At 40.2% G+C, this 15495-nt stretch overlaps 1 protein-coding gene and 1 long non-coding RNA gene across 2 annotated transcripts; one reads left to right on the top strand and one right to left on the bottom strand.

The window, feature by feature from the left end:
• Positions 1-263: 263 nt before the first annotated feature.
• LOC137969733 (uncharacterized) lies at positions 264-15029 on the bottom strand. The gene is made up of 4 exons (XM_068816083.1): positions 14892-15029; positions 7430-7662; positions 2001-2217; positions 264-834 (listed from the first exon to the last, which is right to left on the bottom strand). Exons 2-4 carry the CDS (start codon positions 7631-7633, stop codon positions 635-637), a joined length of 621 nt encoding a protein of 206 aa, XP_068672184.1. The 5' UTR covers positions 7634-7662; positions 14892-15029; the 3' UTR covers positions 264-634.
• On the top strand, positions 8694-10704 carry LOC137969734 (uncharacterized). Its single transcript, XR_011116722.1, has 3 exons — positions 8694-8755; positions 9695-9782; positions 10566-10704. It is a non-coding gene; the product is annotated as an uncharacterized lncRNA (long non-coding RNA).
• Positions 15030-15495: the final 466 nt, after the last annotated feature.

Genomic DNA, 15495 nt, shown 5'->3' with positions numbered 1-15495 from the left:
TTAATAGTTCTCGCAACCTCAAAATCCTTCTGCTTTTGCATTGCATTAAATATTAAAGGAAATCATTTCGAACCTGATTATATAAAAAAAGAAAAGTACAAATTGGATGCTGTTTGTTTTATCACAAAAACTGCAACCCATCATTTTCATCCCGGTAACCGGGATGAAGTGTTCATGTGGCAAAAGTTCCAGTTCGCTTTTTAATATCGAGATCTTGGATGGAAAAATCGAGATGTTGGCAACGAGCAACAGGCGTTTACATGACATTAAATCATATTACATATTTTAGAAATCTGTAAACCAAAAGCGTAGATTTTCATCAGTTCTAAGTTCATTTGCTGTGCCTACGAAGTTTAAGTTTTTCTTTTCTTTTTGGGCGGTGAACTTGTAAAATGTAATGCCAAGGATATTAGGTTGTGGTAGCTCGAGTTTATGAAAGACGATTTACAAACTGAAGTTTCAGTAAAGTGGGCTCGATTTAAAGCTTGTGACTGTTCAGTCTTCAATGCATTCAGCTGTAACAGGCGAGGAGCAGTATTTGAGCGTCTACTACAGAGTATAGTATCCCAAACGGAACAAATAAACTTGCTCATATCCTGTACTCTGCATTGGCATATTGTAGTTTAATTGACATTTAATTGTCTTTTCCTTCCAACTTCATCAGAATCTGATTAGGATCAAAATAAAATTCAATAGATTTAATTTTCAGCTTTTCATCCACCTCTGCGACTGCCATTCCGTACATTTCCAAACGTTCTCCGGTTGGAGCCTTGTCCTTGTAGGGGCCCGTCCAATTAGCCCAATGCCGCCAAGAGAACGCTACCCTGGGAGGACCTACGGATAATTAACAAATCGGTTGTGGTTCAGCTTTGTCTGTGCTCTTAACGAAAACAATATTCGTCATCAAACTGATCAAAATTTTGTGGCCTCACGAGGCGCAGTTTTTTACCACAATATCCAAAGTCAAACAAAATGTTTATTCCAAAGCAAGACCAAGATCGTGACACACAGAAAGAGCAAGCGTTGTCAATAACATTCTCGCAATCTGATTGGTTTATTTTCCAAAATGAGCGTTTCTGATTGGCTATTACAACAAGAGAAAGTTGGCGCAAACAGCATTGTCAAGACTCTTATCGACAACGGCAAATTTATCATCATCAGAAACTATCATCATCACTATCATCCTTCGGCTGCAGAGCAGTCGACCACAAGTTTCCTCCAACGATGGCGGTCTTGAGTGGTCTTGAGTCGTCTCAGTCAATCAGACGTCATGAAAAATAGCCTGGTCTGTAACTTATTAAGGGAGTTGTACCAATAGTAATCACAAAAGGAACAAAATTTAGGCGTTTGGCACAAATACAAGGGAATGTTTTCTGTTAGTCGTAAAAACGATTAGCCACTTTACGGGGATTTGATGTGGGCGAGAAAGGGTCTTTGTTTTCATGCCCCTTTGTTTTCTCGCTTATATTCCACCCTTGGTGGAATTTTCCCTCTATTTCTTTCAAAATTTCATCATGCTGGCCAAACACTTCTGGAAGTTGTTAAAAACCCACCTATTTGCAGAGGGGTTAACCACCCAACCTCGTTGCCAGGGTCTGTCTCCACCAGTCCCCAGTTGTTCAAAGGCTGGATAACTTTATCCAGTGGATAAGTCACTATCCAACGGTTTCAGATTGTGCCATGATTTCAAATCTTTCCTCCCATAACCATGAATATGCACACTCTTGGCACATCTAAGGAAGGGTGGGTACGAAATCCTTGGAAAACGTTTGACACGAAGTATATTTTACATTATGGATAGTGACCTTCCCACTGGATCGAGTTATATAACTTTTGAACAACTGGTGCCAGGAGTTTAACTCTCGTTGATCAGGGATCAAAGTTGCGCATCACCCTGAATCTTCTCTAAGTAGGGCATCACCCTGAATCTTCTCTAAGTAGGGTATCACCCTGAATCTTCTCTAAGTAGGGTTCAACTGTGAGCTGCAGTTTCGATTTACCTGAAAAGATCTCAAGCAGTTCCCAAGCAAAGCCCTCGCTAAACACGGATCTGAACAACGCATGGGATGATTCAAACGTGTGCTTATTACTGTTATACAGCGGCTGATTTTGCATTAGGGCGTTGTAGCTGCCCACTTCCATGGCTTCCTTGGCAGTGAAAGTGCGTTGATGGTTTGCACGCAACGTAAAGGAGTCTCTATCGATAGTCTGCCAGTCCTGAGAAAAAAAAGTAACGACTCGTGTTCTTAGAGGTGTTAACATGTCAACTACTCGTTAACAATAGCATTCATATGCCAACAAACGGATCGTTTGTTGGCTCAAAGCAACGGATGGTAACGGTGCTTCCGTGCGTGTCCTCCTCTTTGACAATTGAAAGGCCTTTGATCTCATAGACCACAAGATTTTGGTCAACAAACTGAAGCAGGTCAATATTCCTAATAGTGTAATCACCCGGGTTACTGACTTCCTTTCACGAAGATCTCAAAGAGTCAAACTTGGAAAGGACTGCCTTTCAGGGTGGGGCACAGTGCCGTCTGGAGTGCCACAGGGGACAAAGTTGGGTCCCTGGCTTTTTCTTTTGAGGATTAATGACTTGACTGTCCCAAGTATCTTCAACATGTGGAAATGTGTTGATGATGCTACGGTATCAGAAAGCATACCTAAAGGCCAACAGAGCAAGTCACAAGAAGCAGTAGATGCAATCTACGATTGGTCCAAGGAAAATTTGTTCCAGCTTAATTATACGAGAAGACTAAAGAATTAGTTATATCCTTCAATCGTGATTTCCCGCAACTCCCTAGGGTTTGCATAGACGGAACTCCTATCAAAACCATACAGAGCACTAAGCTACTCGGCTTGACAATCAATGATACGCTAACGTGGAACGACCATATAGAAGAACTTGTTAAAAAAGCGTCTAAGAAACTGTACTTTCTTATTCAACTTAAGCATGTGCATGTTCCTACTTTAGATCTTGTAACATATTTTTGCGCAGTTATTAGGTCTTGACTAGATTACGCTTGTCCTGTTTTCCATAACAGTTTACCAAAGTATCTACAAGTCGAGCTCGAAAGAGTGCAAAGAAAGGCGCTATCATGCATTTTCCCAGGGTGCACTACTAGGACGCCCTTCAGTTAGCAGGGCTTGAGTCCATCAGGGCCCACCAGGAAATTTAACAGAACACCTGTTTAAGTCTATTGTTCATGATCCACGTAGTAAGATTACCAGCCTCCTGCCTCCCTCAGTTTCTATCTCATATGAGCTGAGAAGGCAGAGGTGATTTGCCAGGTCTCTTGTAAAGACAAATAGATTTGGAAATTCATTCATCGTTAAGAGTGAAAGGGAAGTATTTAAGTAATTTCTAAGAGTAGTGGGTTTGTAATTGTATAATAGTAGTAGTTATAAATCATTTCTTATATTTCTTACTTGTAAAGAGGCGCAATTCACTTTTTTAACTGCAATGTTTTTCTTAATAAACACAGTCTATCTATCTATCAATCTATCTATCTATCTATCTATCTATCTATCCATCCATCTGATGACCCACGAACGGCAACCGGAAGTAAGCTGTTTTCAGTACCGCAGTAACTTCCCTATCGAGGCCCCCCTACCCTCCCAGCTTACTTTTCAATAAATGGCAGACTGTATTAGTTAATCATGACAGTAACACTTCATGTGCTTTATTTCCAAAATGCATAATAATGGTAAAAGACTTACAAGAAAACGCTAATAAAACACTCCTTTGAGTTTTTTAATTTTGCTGGGAAAAAAGGGTGTTCCGCCCGGCTCCCAGGATCAGTGATTATGAGCGGCAAAATTCCAGCTCCCAGCTAGATAGTGAGGGAAACTCCCAGCCAGCCGCCTTCGTGTCACTGTTTCCCATCCAGCAAAGAACCTTCGTAAATGTGCATCTGTAGTCCTAAACCGCTCGTCAAACCGGTCAAAACAGTTTTTTTTCCCAACATGTGATAAGTTGAATCAGTGGTAAGCTTCACGTGAGCGAGCTCTCCTCCAGTTTCTGTTCTCATGAAGCCAGCACGGATTGAAATGCTAAAAATATTTAAAGTTTTTCAGCGAAAGACTATGAAAGTTTATAACTTGCCAGTCAGCTGATTTTCCACTGCGGAACAGATATTTTGCGGAACACCTTCGTTGGGTTCCCCTGCATGTGGACTGTTCCGGTATGGTTTATTCACGTGCTGCAAGTTCTGATTTGCTTTTGATCTTCTGGTGCGTGACCTTCCTCGTCATGTGCTTGAGCCTTTCCAGTTTGCGTTCTAGTCTTCACGGTTGCAAATCACAGTAATTAACACTGTAAAAAAATGCACGTGTGATTCCATGCACTCCAATAATCGTTTGGAATGTTTTTGTTTTATTCCCTCTGTCCCTTCTGGTTCGATGCAGTTTTCTAGCATCACGTTTTTCTATAGTCTCTTTGATGGGTTCATTGAGGTGAGGAATTAGCTTTGAAGTGGGTGCCCATGTCTCGATTCATTATGTTCCAGTGGGTGCACGTGACATGGAGCTCCGTTGCTGCTCTCCATCTAGCTTATGAACATTTAAGTCTTGGAATTCAGTGGAATATCGTTATACCATACAATAATTGACTTCATTAGAGGTGGCAAGAAATGATTGGCTAGACACTTTTCACAAGGGTTGACTGGTTAACCAAAATTCTGTTGCAACCTAATCAGCTGCCAAATCATTTTTATAATCCAATCTGAGGCTGTCTTGATTCTTGACACCCAATGAAAAGTCAAACTCAGGTCTATATAGACTACCTTTAATGCGAAAATAAGCCCCCCCCTCCTCAAATGTGCTTGAAATAAATAAGCTCCCAGGGGGGGGGGGGGGGCCTTAATAAAGTATTTACGGAACTAGAATGCGTGCAACTCGATTAACCAATGATATTCTGTTTTGTTGCGTCGTAGTCTCCCTACAAGGGAGTTGAAAAAACGAATTCTGCTCAAAATAATATTCTACCTGTGCATTAACTGTTAAAAGAAATTATTCCGAACTTAAGGTTACTGTCAACGTTCAGGCGTGTCTTTTGAAAAATCGCTCTTGTTCCCGTTGTTTTTAAAGAAAAAAAGGACACTATATTACTATATAGTCCTTTAAGTTTGCCCACCTCTTTCAAAATTGTTGGGTATGTACCAGCGCACAAATCGGTCTCTCAACGAAGTATCCATGTCCGTATCCATAGCATCCTGGGAGTGAATACCGGGCCTCTCGTGAAATGTTGTTGAAACAGTTTGCCCACCCCAGCAGCCAACATCGCTCAACATCGAACTGATGTTAGGTAAGGTAAACACTTTATTTATCCACGGTAAATTCATCAGCATTACAGATAAGCTGAAAAAGTTCACCCAACTTAAATTTACTAGACCTAATATTAAGTACAATAAAATTTCCATGTTTTCTATGAATGCCGTCTCTAAAATACAGATTTCATTAGTTTGTTGAAAGGGAATCAGCCTGCTTGAGGTTAGATGGCAGGCTGTTCCAAAGAACAGGGCCGCTGTAACTAAAGCAACTAAAGCTGTTCTTATAATAATTCGTGCAAATATCGAAGCCGTTTGCTCTGGCCTTGACATTTCATCCCGGTAAACCGAGCCGAACTCCACCCTGAGCTTGTCACCTTGTCGCGGTGGTGGAGCTTGCGTGTCTCAGTGACCCAAAGAGCTATGCCGGTGGGGACTTAGTCCATGGTGGGTTCAACCGTGCCGGATTGGTCGAGGGATAGAGACCTGAAAAAAGGACAACCCCTGGTCCTCCAGGTTGGGAGTTGGGCGTTAGGCTAATCACCTAACCTCGTAAAAAATGAATGATTACAGAAACCTTGCACATTAGAGGCAATCTACCGAATCTTAGGGCCGAGCGGCAGACAACCTGACGCTCCAGAGTGAAAGCCGCGTGGAAACTCTAGAGCCGAGGACGCCAATAGTGCACCCAAAAACACAGTTGAGGATAGGAAAATGGAACGTGAGAACCTTGTATGCACAAGGTAAGACAGCCCCAGCGACGAAAGCAATGAGGGAGGCTAAGTTGCAGATAATGGGTATAAGTGAAAGCAGATGGTGTGGATCGGGGAAGTTCATTCTCAGTACAGGTGAAACAATAGTGTACTATGGCAGAGATGACGAAGTTCACCAACACGGCGTGGCCATCATGCTAAACAAAGCTGCAGCAAAAGCATTTATCAACTGGGCACCTATTGATGAGCGAATAATTCGAGTCAGATTCCATTCTAGGTTCGTCAAGTTAACACTGATCCATGTCTATGCCCCCACCAATGGCACTGATGAAGAGGTGAAAGATCATTTTTATGAGAAGCTCCAGACAAAATAGTGGAAAAAACACCGAAACACGACTTGCTGGTTATCACTGGAGATTTGAACGCAAAGGTAGCAAGCGATGTAGAAGGATATGAAAGAGTCATGGGTATACATGGAGTTGGAACCAGGAACGACAATGGCGAGACACTATGCGATTTTTGCGGCATGAATGACCTGGTGATCACAGGTACGATATTTCCACATAAGGAGATCCAGAAACAAACATGGATATCCCCTGATAGACGCTCTTTCAATCAGATAGACCGTGTGTTAATCAACAGGAAATTTAGAACCTCTCTGCTGGCCTCAAGAGCCATAAGATCAGCTGATATCGCCAGTGACCACCACCTGCTTTGTACGAAACTGAGGCTAAAGTTAAAAGCAGCTCCTAGAAGACGTGGAATTAGAAGGACGAGATATGACACTCAGAAGCTGGAGAACGATGGGTGAAGGAGGCAGTTTCGTTTGAAACTAAGGAACAGGTTTGAGATATTGCAGAGGGGGGAGCCGGAAGATGACGAAGCAGATTAGCCAGAAGCTGAGCTGGAGAAGGCAAACGGCATGTTAGAGAAGGCTAACAATATGACAGCAAAGAAAGTTCTAGGATATAAGACAAAGAAAGTCAAGCCATGGATCAGTAAAGAATCGTGGGACCTGATTGAGCAGAGATAAAAGAGATAAAACTAAAACTTCATGGAACCAACTCCGAGAGACTAAAAGAAAAGAGGCGAGTAGAATAATATATAGATTTAGCCAAGCCAACAGGAAACAACCAGTTGGCTATTTACAAAGCGTGGAAGGAATAATCATTTATTATGAAGTGTGTTCGTTGGGAGAACTCACTCTACGAGCCAAGATTCCATGACGATGATGCATTTATGTAAAGAACGTATAAGAACTTTTTTAAAATTCCTGTATAATATGTAGTATTTTTTATCATTATATAAGGCTCACATATACACAGGATACCCAAGATTAGAATTGTGTTCGACATCTATAGAGGTTTATTTAAATGGGTCCCCAAAGGCGCGAAATTTTTTGCCAAATCACTGAGATGATTAACAAGTGCTGTAAATGAGACAGCCTCTTACCTCCAATCGCATTTTATGAGTGGCTTCCATTTCCCACGTCTTCACTAAATCTTCTACAATTTTCTCAAGGGATCCTTCCTTGTGATTTTTAGTTTTCCCCTCCAAGTAGGCTTTGTTGATTTTTGTATAATCGGGTTTTCCCTCCCGCCATTTGATTGCCGGATCATCCATGTACTGTCTGTGGGGACAAGCGCTCTGTGCCATGATCACTTCCTAGGCGATTCTTTAGACTCCTAAAAATGTTCAAAAAACATGAAAGGAAAACTTTGTCTGCTAAGGGTTTAAAAAAACCACTCATGTGTTTGATCAAATTTCATTTTTAAGCTCGGTTATCGCGGGGCCCACTTTTGGCATAAAGCCGAGTCAAAAATAGTATTACATCCTTTTTAAGTTGTGTTTTGAATAAAATTAATTCTTCGGCGAGAACTATCATCGACACTCGTATAAACAATGACAACAAAAATCATTTTGAAAACAGCGTTTATATCTGCTAGTTACGTGCGACCGAAGGCACTGGGTCTCGTCTCGTCCAAGGAAAGACTTCGAAAAGCGGAGCTTTCCTAGCTGGGCACGAAAAGTTTCCAGTGCCTTCGATCGCAATAGTCACCGGTATAGATTGATGATGATGATGATGATGATTATAGACTTTATTTAAGTATCAATAGTATTTAGCATGGGAAAAACTAATTGGGGACACTATTTACACAATAAAGTTTACCTTAGCTAAAGTTAAAATTACTTGCAATTTAATGAATAATGTATATGATAAGTAGATAAATAGAAAAATAAATAAATAGATGAAATGTATAAACTAGGTAAGATTTTAAAAGTTTAAAAGATCTCAAATATATATAAAATGTAAAATTTAAATTTAAAGCGGGCTAGCAGCATATATCACAGTTCTTACATCAAGTCTCAATGAGGTATAGTGAGGGGGACTTCAGGTGCTCACTCGATCACTCGATCAATGGGCTGTTAAATTTCGGCTTTCGTTCGGACGGCCGAATTGGTGTACGAACGTTCTGGAACGGAAGCGCTAAGCCCACGTGTCCCAAGTGCGAATCCTACCCTATGCTCTTATTTCATTATTTTTAGGGGACGTTCTGAATTTTCCATCGAATTATGAAATCAAAGTCTTAAAAGTCGTAGAAGACCAGTGTTCCAAGTATCTTTTGAATTCACGATAAACTTGTGTCACAGGGAATTAGTAGTCGGATATGCTCGGTCTTGATATGGAAAATGTTCGTCTGAAGTCACATGACAAAGCAAACCGTAGATCAGCCATTTTTATTAAGCGACGGCAGGAGAGGAGTTTACGACTTTCAGGTAAGAAGTTGATGTTTTCTGTCGTTCTTTCTGACAAAATAATTAATAGGAAACACTCAGATACACAACAAACCACTGTCGAATCATCCGTGCAACGAATTTCAATTCGCTGTGGATATCTGATACCAGTAGTTTAAACAGGAAAGGTGTATCACATCATTCCGATACAAGTGAGAACCTGGAATGGAGTGAAAAAACTAACCACAACCCCCAGTTCTGTGGTAACAGAACTTGTTTATCAGCCTGAACTGAATGGTATACCATTACGTGAATCGATCAACAATGACCAAGAGGCAGCAAATGTAGTTATCACTGTGCCCTCCATTCATAGCGTCCACTCCGTGGAAACGTTTGTTCATTGTATTAACTTTGGACGGCGTTTGGTTCACGCAACAGCGGGGAAGTTTGTTCAGTGTCCAAGATGTAGTACTTACATGAGAACCATCAACTGCTCGACAAAAAAATGTGCTCGGATTGTAGTTCAGTCTGATGATAACCTGCTACATGTTACTGCATGTTCTAAAGGAAGCCTGTCCAGATCTGTCTTTGATGTCAGAGGGAACTCTGGCAGAGCTGTTACTCGATATGAACAATGTAACCATCACCTACGACGCCTCCAATAGCACGATTAAAAAAATTAGCCTTCAGAAATGAGCTGAACTGTTGCTGTTTAATATGTGGCTCCCGGTACAACATTCAGGACCTTACAGAACGTTTATATTTATAATCTGAGAAAAGAACTTTCGACGCTGCCAAGGTCTGTCTTTATTATCAGGGAAAACTCTTGACAGAACTGTTTACTTGGTATGAACAGTGTCTGTGTACGTGTATTTCATCTGTTACCATTTAATTTGCCAAAAGGGACTTGAACACGTTTATTTCTTATGGCATTCAAACATAAGACCTGACGCCAGGAATCAATCTTGTTGTTGTTGTCAGTTATTCTTGCAGAAAAAGATCTTTCAGTGAAGGAACTGTCTATGTTATTACAAGAAACTGGGTGCAACTGTTACTTAGTATGAACAAAGTAAGCATCATGTACAGCCCCTTCAGTTTCACAATTAAAAATAAGTTGAGTTGTACTGTATTTCTCAACTACTTAATTTGGTGGAAGGAATTTAAAAACTGCCAGCATTTGGATTAATATATAATAAAGCTTTCAACACTTGGATATGTAGCTTTCAGGGTATTTACATGTAAAACAAAAAAGATAACTTTCAAACCCTCAACTTGCCAACAGCGCAGTTCAATTCAGTTTTCATTAAACATTCAGATTAATTTTACAAAAATCCTTACCCACAAATAGCTGAGCTAATCAGGGTGGGGAGGTGGTTTTGCATCACCAAACATTCCACTCTTATTGTACATTGTGAACCAATCAAAGTTTAAGAAATTCTCAACAGCATCCAATCAAATGATCCCTATTTACTGCTCCTGCGTAAACATGTTTCTAATTTGATATTAACCATCACTATCTAGAATATGCACAGCAAAATCTGCAAAGGAATGGAATGCTCAGTTTCTAAAACCCTGCACAATAATCCAACGCATCTCCATCAGTTCACCTTTTTGATGTCAGTGCAAACTCATTAACTAGGACACGTTGCTATACAAGCAAGAATCCCCTTTTGTACTTAGCAATTTCTTGGTTTTTTGGGCGGCGGCGGGGGGGGGGGGGGGGGGAATTCTTACACTTTTTTTCTGTTTGCATGTTTTTCGTCATTTACTACCGGTAATCATCAATGAGGTGTCTCAGAGAGACTTTGATTAAAACTCTTAACATTGGCTTCTCTCTATTATTTTTGTCTAGTTTGTTCCAAAGATGGGGCCCAAAATATCGTTAAGAGTGCTTTCCATAATGCACGGTGCGAAAACGTGGAATATTAAAATCAGCGTTTCTCAGATTGTACTGTTTCGGGGTAGTATTGAATATTTCTGTTATATAAGTGGGCACAACTCCGTTTTTTACTTTATACGTTAGAATGGCGATGTTTTGTAACCGTTGTTGATACAGACTTGGCAGAGCTGCTCTTGTTAGAAGCTCACTGTAGGTCTCCGATTTGGATTAAAAACTGCCCTGAGTGCGCGCTCTTGAATTCTTTCCATTTTCTTCTTATCGGATGATTTGCAAAAGTGCCATACGACATCACAATATGTTAGGCGGGGCAGAATATTGGATTTATACAGCTGTAACTTTACGGACCATGGGATTAAATTACGCAATCTCAATAATACCCCAACTTTACAGCTCGTTTTCTTGCAAATCTCTCTTATGTGTTCACTAAGTGTCAATTTGTTATCAATGGTTGCACCGAGAATTTTGAGATAATCATATGATTTAACTTCATGTCCATCGAATTCCATAGTCAATACATATCCAGGGGTTTTCCTAGAAGGTTGCGGATCAAGGGTAATGATTTGGTATTTCTGAGTTTTGACGGTTTTGAAGCAATAGTCCGTCGTAAAGGAGTGTATTTTGGTTCAAAGACGAGAACCTTTCGAGAAAATATACGCAAGAGTGCATCTTACAGTGGCAAGAAGGTTTCTTTTGATTCATTCTAACAAAACCCCTCTGCTCCCCATGTATATACAAGTAAGTTATCCTCTAATTTCGACCACGGTATCGTTTTTGACACCGTCAGTACATTGCATCACCGTTTATATATACTTTACGTCATAGAAAGTGCGGCGTACGGGGTTTTATGCACAAACAACGAGTGAATAAAACCCCGTACAAAGCACTTTCTATGTCGTGAACTGTTTATTACACAAAAGACGAGAATTTTCATTAAAATAGTTTTCTGAACACGAATTAGAAACAAAAACTCACTAACAATAGAACCATATGCAAATTTAATTTAATTCAATAACAAAGTACGATTTGCACGATTTGCACGAGATGCACGAGTGATTGGCATGGAAACGCCTTTACGCTATCGTTGATTGGTTATACTTCCACATGTGAAATAGCTGTACGCCATTCTGATTGGCTGTATAGGCCTTTTTCACATGTGAAAATAAAGCGTATGGATTTGTACAAATGAGCTTTATGGAATAAAATTCTCACGTTATGTGTAATAAAATGCTGTACTGAATGTTGAGATAAGCATTTTTCTTTGAGTTTATTTGTTGGCATAACACTGACTGTTGGCAGCCATTAATCTATAAACGCATCCCACCTGAATGCCTCCATGAGTCTTGTTACAACAAAAACAGATATATCCGATTTCACTCCGAAAGTTATGTAACGATTGCCCCTCTGTGCTTCATACGCACCCACAACGATTTACGTTTTTTCACAGTGCGCTCGAAGAAAAAAAGTGCTGGCTGTGATCTTAACAGTCCGAACCGAAAAATCAAACAGCACTATATTGACTATATTATTGAATTCAACATTCAAACTGAATCAATTTAAGGTCAATGTAATTGACATACGATGAAATGATATATGAAATGGACCATATATGAACTGCGGGATATGAAATCAAGTGAAGCTATGATCCTCGCAGTTATGGACGCAATTTTTGCAATTGCGTAAAGAAGCCTGAAAAATTCAGGGCTTCAACGGTGTTTGAACCCGTGACCTCGCGATACCAATGCGACGCTGACATAGTTGCTGCATTGATATATTGGTACTGCAGAACACTCGTTTACTTATTTGCATATGAATCGTATTACGTTATATGCCTTATTTTTGAAACAATGCCACTACAACATCACCGTCAATGAATGAAGCTATGAATGAAGCTTTATTTAATCTCGGGATTGACGAGGTTGATTAGACCTCTAGCAAAGAAAAATATGCTAATAAGCCGAGAGAAATAAAGAAAAGGAAATCCAAAAACTATTTACAGAATAAGACCTAAAAATTACATGACATAGCTATATACAACAAAAAGCCCAATTACTCAAAAGAACATAGATATTATATCGAGTTAACTAAAACCTTAGCTGTCTGACTGTTTTTTTAAAGGCTGACAATGTGCTTTGGGATCTTAAGGTATCAGAAATCTTGTTCCAAGTAATCGCCGCCAAGTATTTAACTGAGTTCTTGCCATAACGAGTCGTATTAGGTTTCGGTACTTGCAGCTTGTTAACCCCTCTCAGATTTTTGATGTTGTCTCTTAAACTAAATAGGTCTCTCAGATATTCAGGTGGATAATTGTTAATTGTCTTAAATACAATAATTAACAAGTTCTGGATACGTCGATCCACAAGGCTGTAACCAATACGATCACAAAGAGTGCTAGTTTGTGAAGACTCATCACTGTACACTGAGTAACGAACAGCTCGTTCATGCACCTTATCCAGTTTATTATTATCAGACTTTAAACAGTTATGCCAAATGGAGGAACAGTAATGAAAATGAGACATAATGAACGAATTATAAAGGCAAAGTTTGGTCCGAAACGATAAAATATTGTTCAGTCTACAAAGAACATCTAGTTGCTTTCCAACTTTCTTGCTAATTTTCGTAATGTGTTTTCCAAAATTCAGGGCATTGTCCAATGTTAGCCCAAATAGATCTACCGTATCAAGTAGTGGTAGTGCAACACCTTCAGCAAATAATGATAGTTTGACATTGGGCTTTCGCGAGAGAACCAGGGCTTGCATTTTTCAGGGTTCAAAATCATCTTGTAATTACGAAACCACTCACACACCACCACAAGTTCCTTATTGACAACTTGTTCGACAACAGCTGGATCAGAATCAGCAAAATATAGCTGATTATCATCAGCATAGTTAGACAGTTGGTCGCGTTTTTTGAAGTTTCTCGATATTGTTGCTTATGTAACGCATGATGTGGCAAATGCATTGGCGCATTCTTTACGGAGTTAAATTCACTTGTGGCTCCTGTTTGATTCGATTCTTCGCCTTGAGTCCCTAACGACACGTAAATCAACAAACACAGGCCACCTCCCGAAGGGGACATAGAGTTATGTCGTAGAGTTAGAGTTAAGTTTCCAAAATCCTGAATTCAGGATTTTGGACTGCCAAAATCCTGAATTCAAGATTTTGGACTTCCAAAATCTTGAATTCAGGATTTTGGAAGTCGTAGACTCTAACTCTAAGTCATAACTCTACTGAAATAACTCTATTGATAGTTAATCTCCCTCCCGAAACCTGCAACACAGTTCTAGAACTCAACTAAACTAGCAGTAATCGCAGATTAGCAGAGTGCGTTCGATATGCATTTCAGCCACTCAGGAAGTGCAAAAGTACTAAAGTATTTTCTTGTGTTCCATGGATAGGACCTCTATAACCTTCACTTTCATATCTTGCTCTATAATTTTACAACTCAAAAGAACATAAATGCTATGAAAGACTGTTCTAGGGAGAACTGAGAAATATATATTTAACATATGCCAATATGCTATTGTACACTGACTCACCTGAGGAAACAGAAAGCTAGGTAATGAAAAAGTCAAAGGCATGGTACTTGAACACATTTCATAGAAATCGTTTATCGAATCCTCAAATGGACTGTGTACGCGAGTAACATGAATAAATATTTCAATGAATTGACGGAGTGTGTTGCTTCCAATTTGTCTGGGCAGTTCTTGAGTCTTTCAAATAATAATCATCGAGCCACAACGATAGCTTGTTCTGGACCGAAATTACAAGCTGTAATGAAATAGCGCTTTGGCCACTGAGCGACACAACTCATTTGAATAAAGCTTACTTTGTAAAGATAAAACGGCACGATGGCCCCCGAGCTACACAACTCGGTGGATTCAATTTGTGGCGCGATGGCCGCCGAGATATTACCCCGCGAGCAGTTGGTTTCTCCTACCACAAGCTTTATTCATTTGGTTCGATGTAACGTTAGTAAATTGACTGCTGAGTTCATGTTTCTTTGATTTAGCCCGACGGCATGGCCATACATAATAATTTCTTAATCGAAATGAAACATGCAAGTACAAAACTGTAGCCTGCGCCACTGAGACGAAACCAAACCTCTGGTTAACCGGCGTTAGATTACGTCTGCGACGCAGCCTCGTACAAAACCCCTCCATTGCTGTTTGAAAATATTCCGACCAGGATTCATATTTACTTCCCTAAGAATCTGACGAAGCATATTGCAAAATATGTCAGCTCAGCTCGAGAGCACATTATAAAAGGCCATTTTGCTTACCAGGAAAAGGCTTTCAAAATCCAAACTAAAAACGTGCCTCAGAAATCACGGGAGACTTCACCACGTGTAACAGAATGTAAACAGAAGCTCAACATTAAAGTGAGGCAAATGTGTGTTGAACTTTGTAGGCCGGTGTTTCTCATTCTCGTCCCCATCGCCCTTTCCGCTTATCTTAGCCGGCGGGGCCTTGGCATGAGAATCGAAGGCTCATGAGTAAAATGAGCAACCGATAAGCAACTCTTGAGCGACCCATGAGTATATGAGCAACTCATGAGTCACTTGAAATGAGCAACCAATGCGCAACAATAAGCAAAATGAACAAATGAGCAACTCTGAGCAACTCATGACCAACTTCGAGCAACCCTGAGTAACTCAAATTCAGGGAGTAACTGCGAGGATCATTCGCTCCGTGACTCAAAATGTGTATAAGAGCAGACGTCAAGCGCGCGATGCTCATTTGGAGCAATCCCTTTGGGTGAACGTATGGCTCATTTCTGCTGCTACTGCCACAAACCGTTTAATCGAGTTTACAACAGATACCGTCACGATAGGCGAAGTTGTTGGAAACGCAGAGATTAGGAACCTGTGGGAGGTGTAACAATGG

This window comes from Montipora foliosa, chromosome 9 (assembly GCF_036669935.1).
Source record: "Montipora foliosa isolate CH-2021 chromosome 9, ASM3666993v2, whole genome shotgun sequence".
NCBI classification, from domain to species: Eukaryota; Metazoa; Cnidaria; class Anthozoa; order Scleractinia; family Acroporidae; genus Montipora; species Montipora foliosa.
This window is presented reverse-complemented; position numbering and strand designations above follow the sequence as displayed.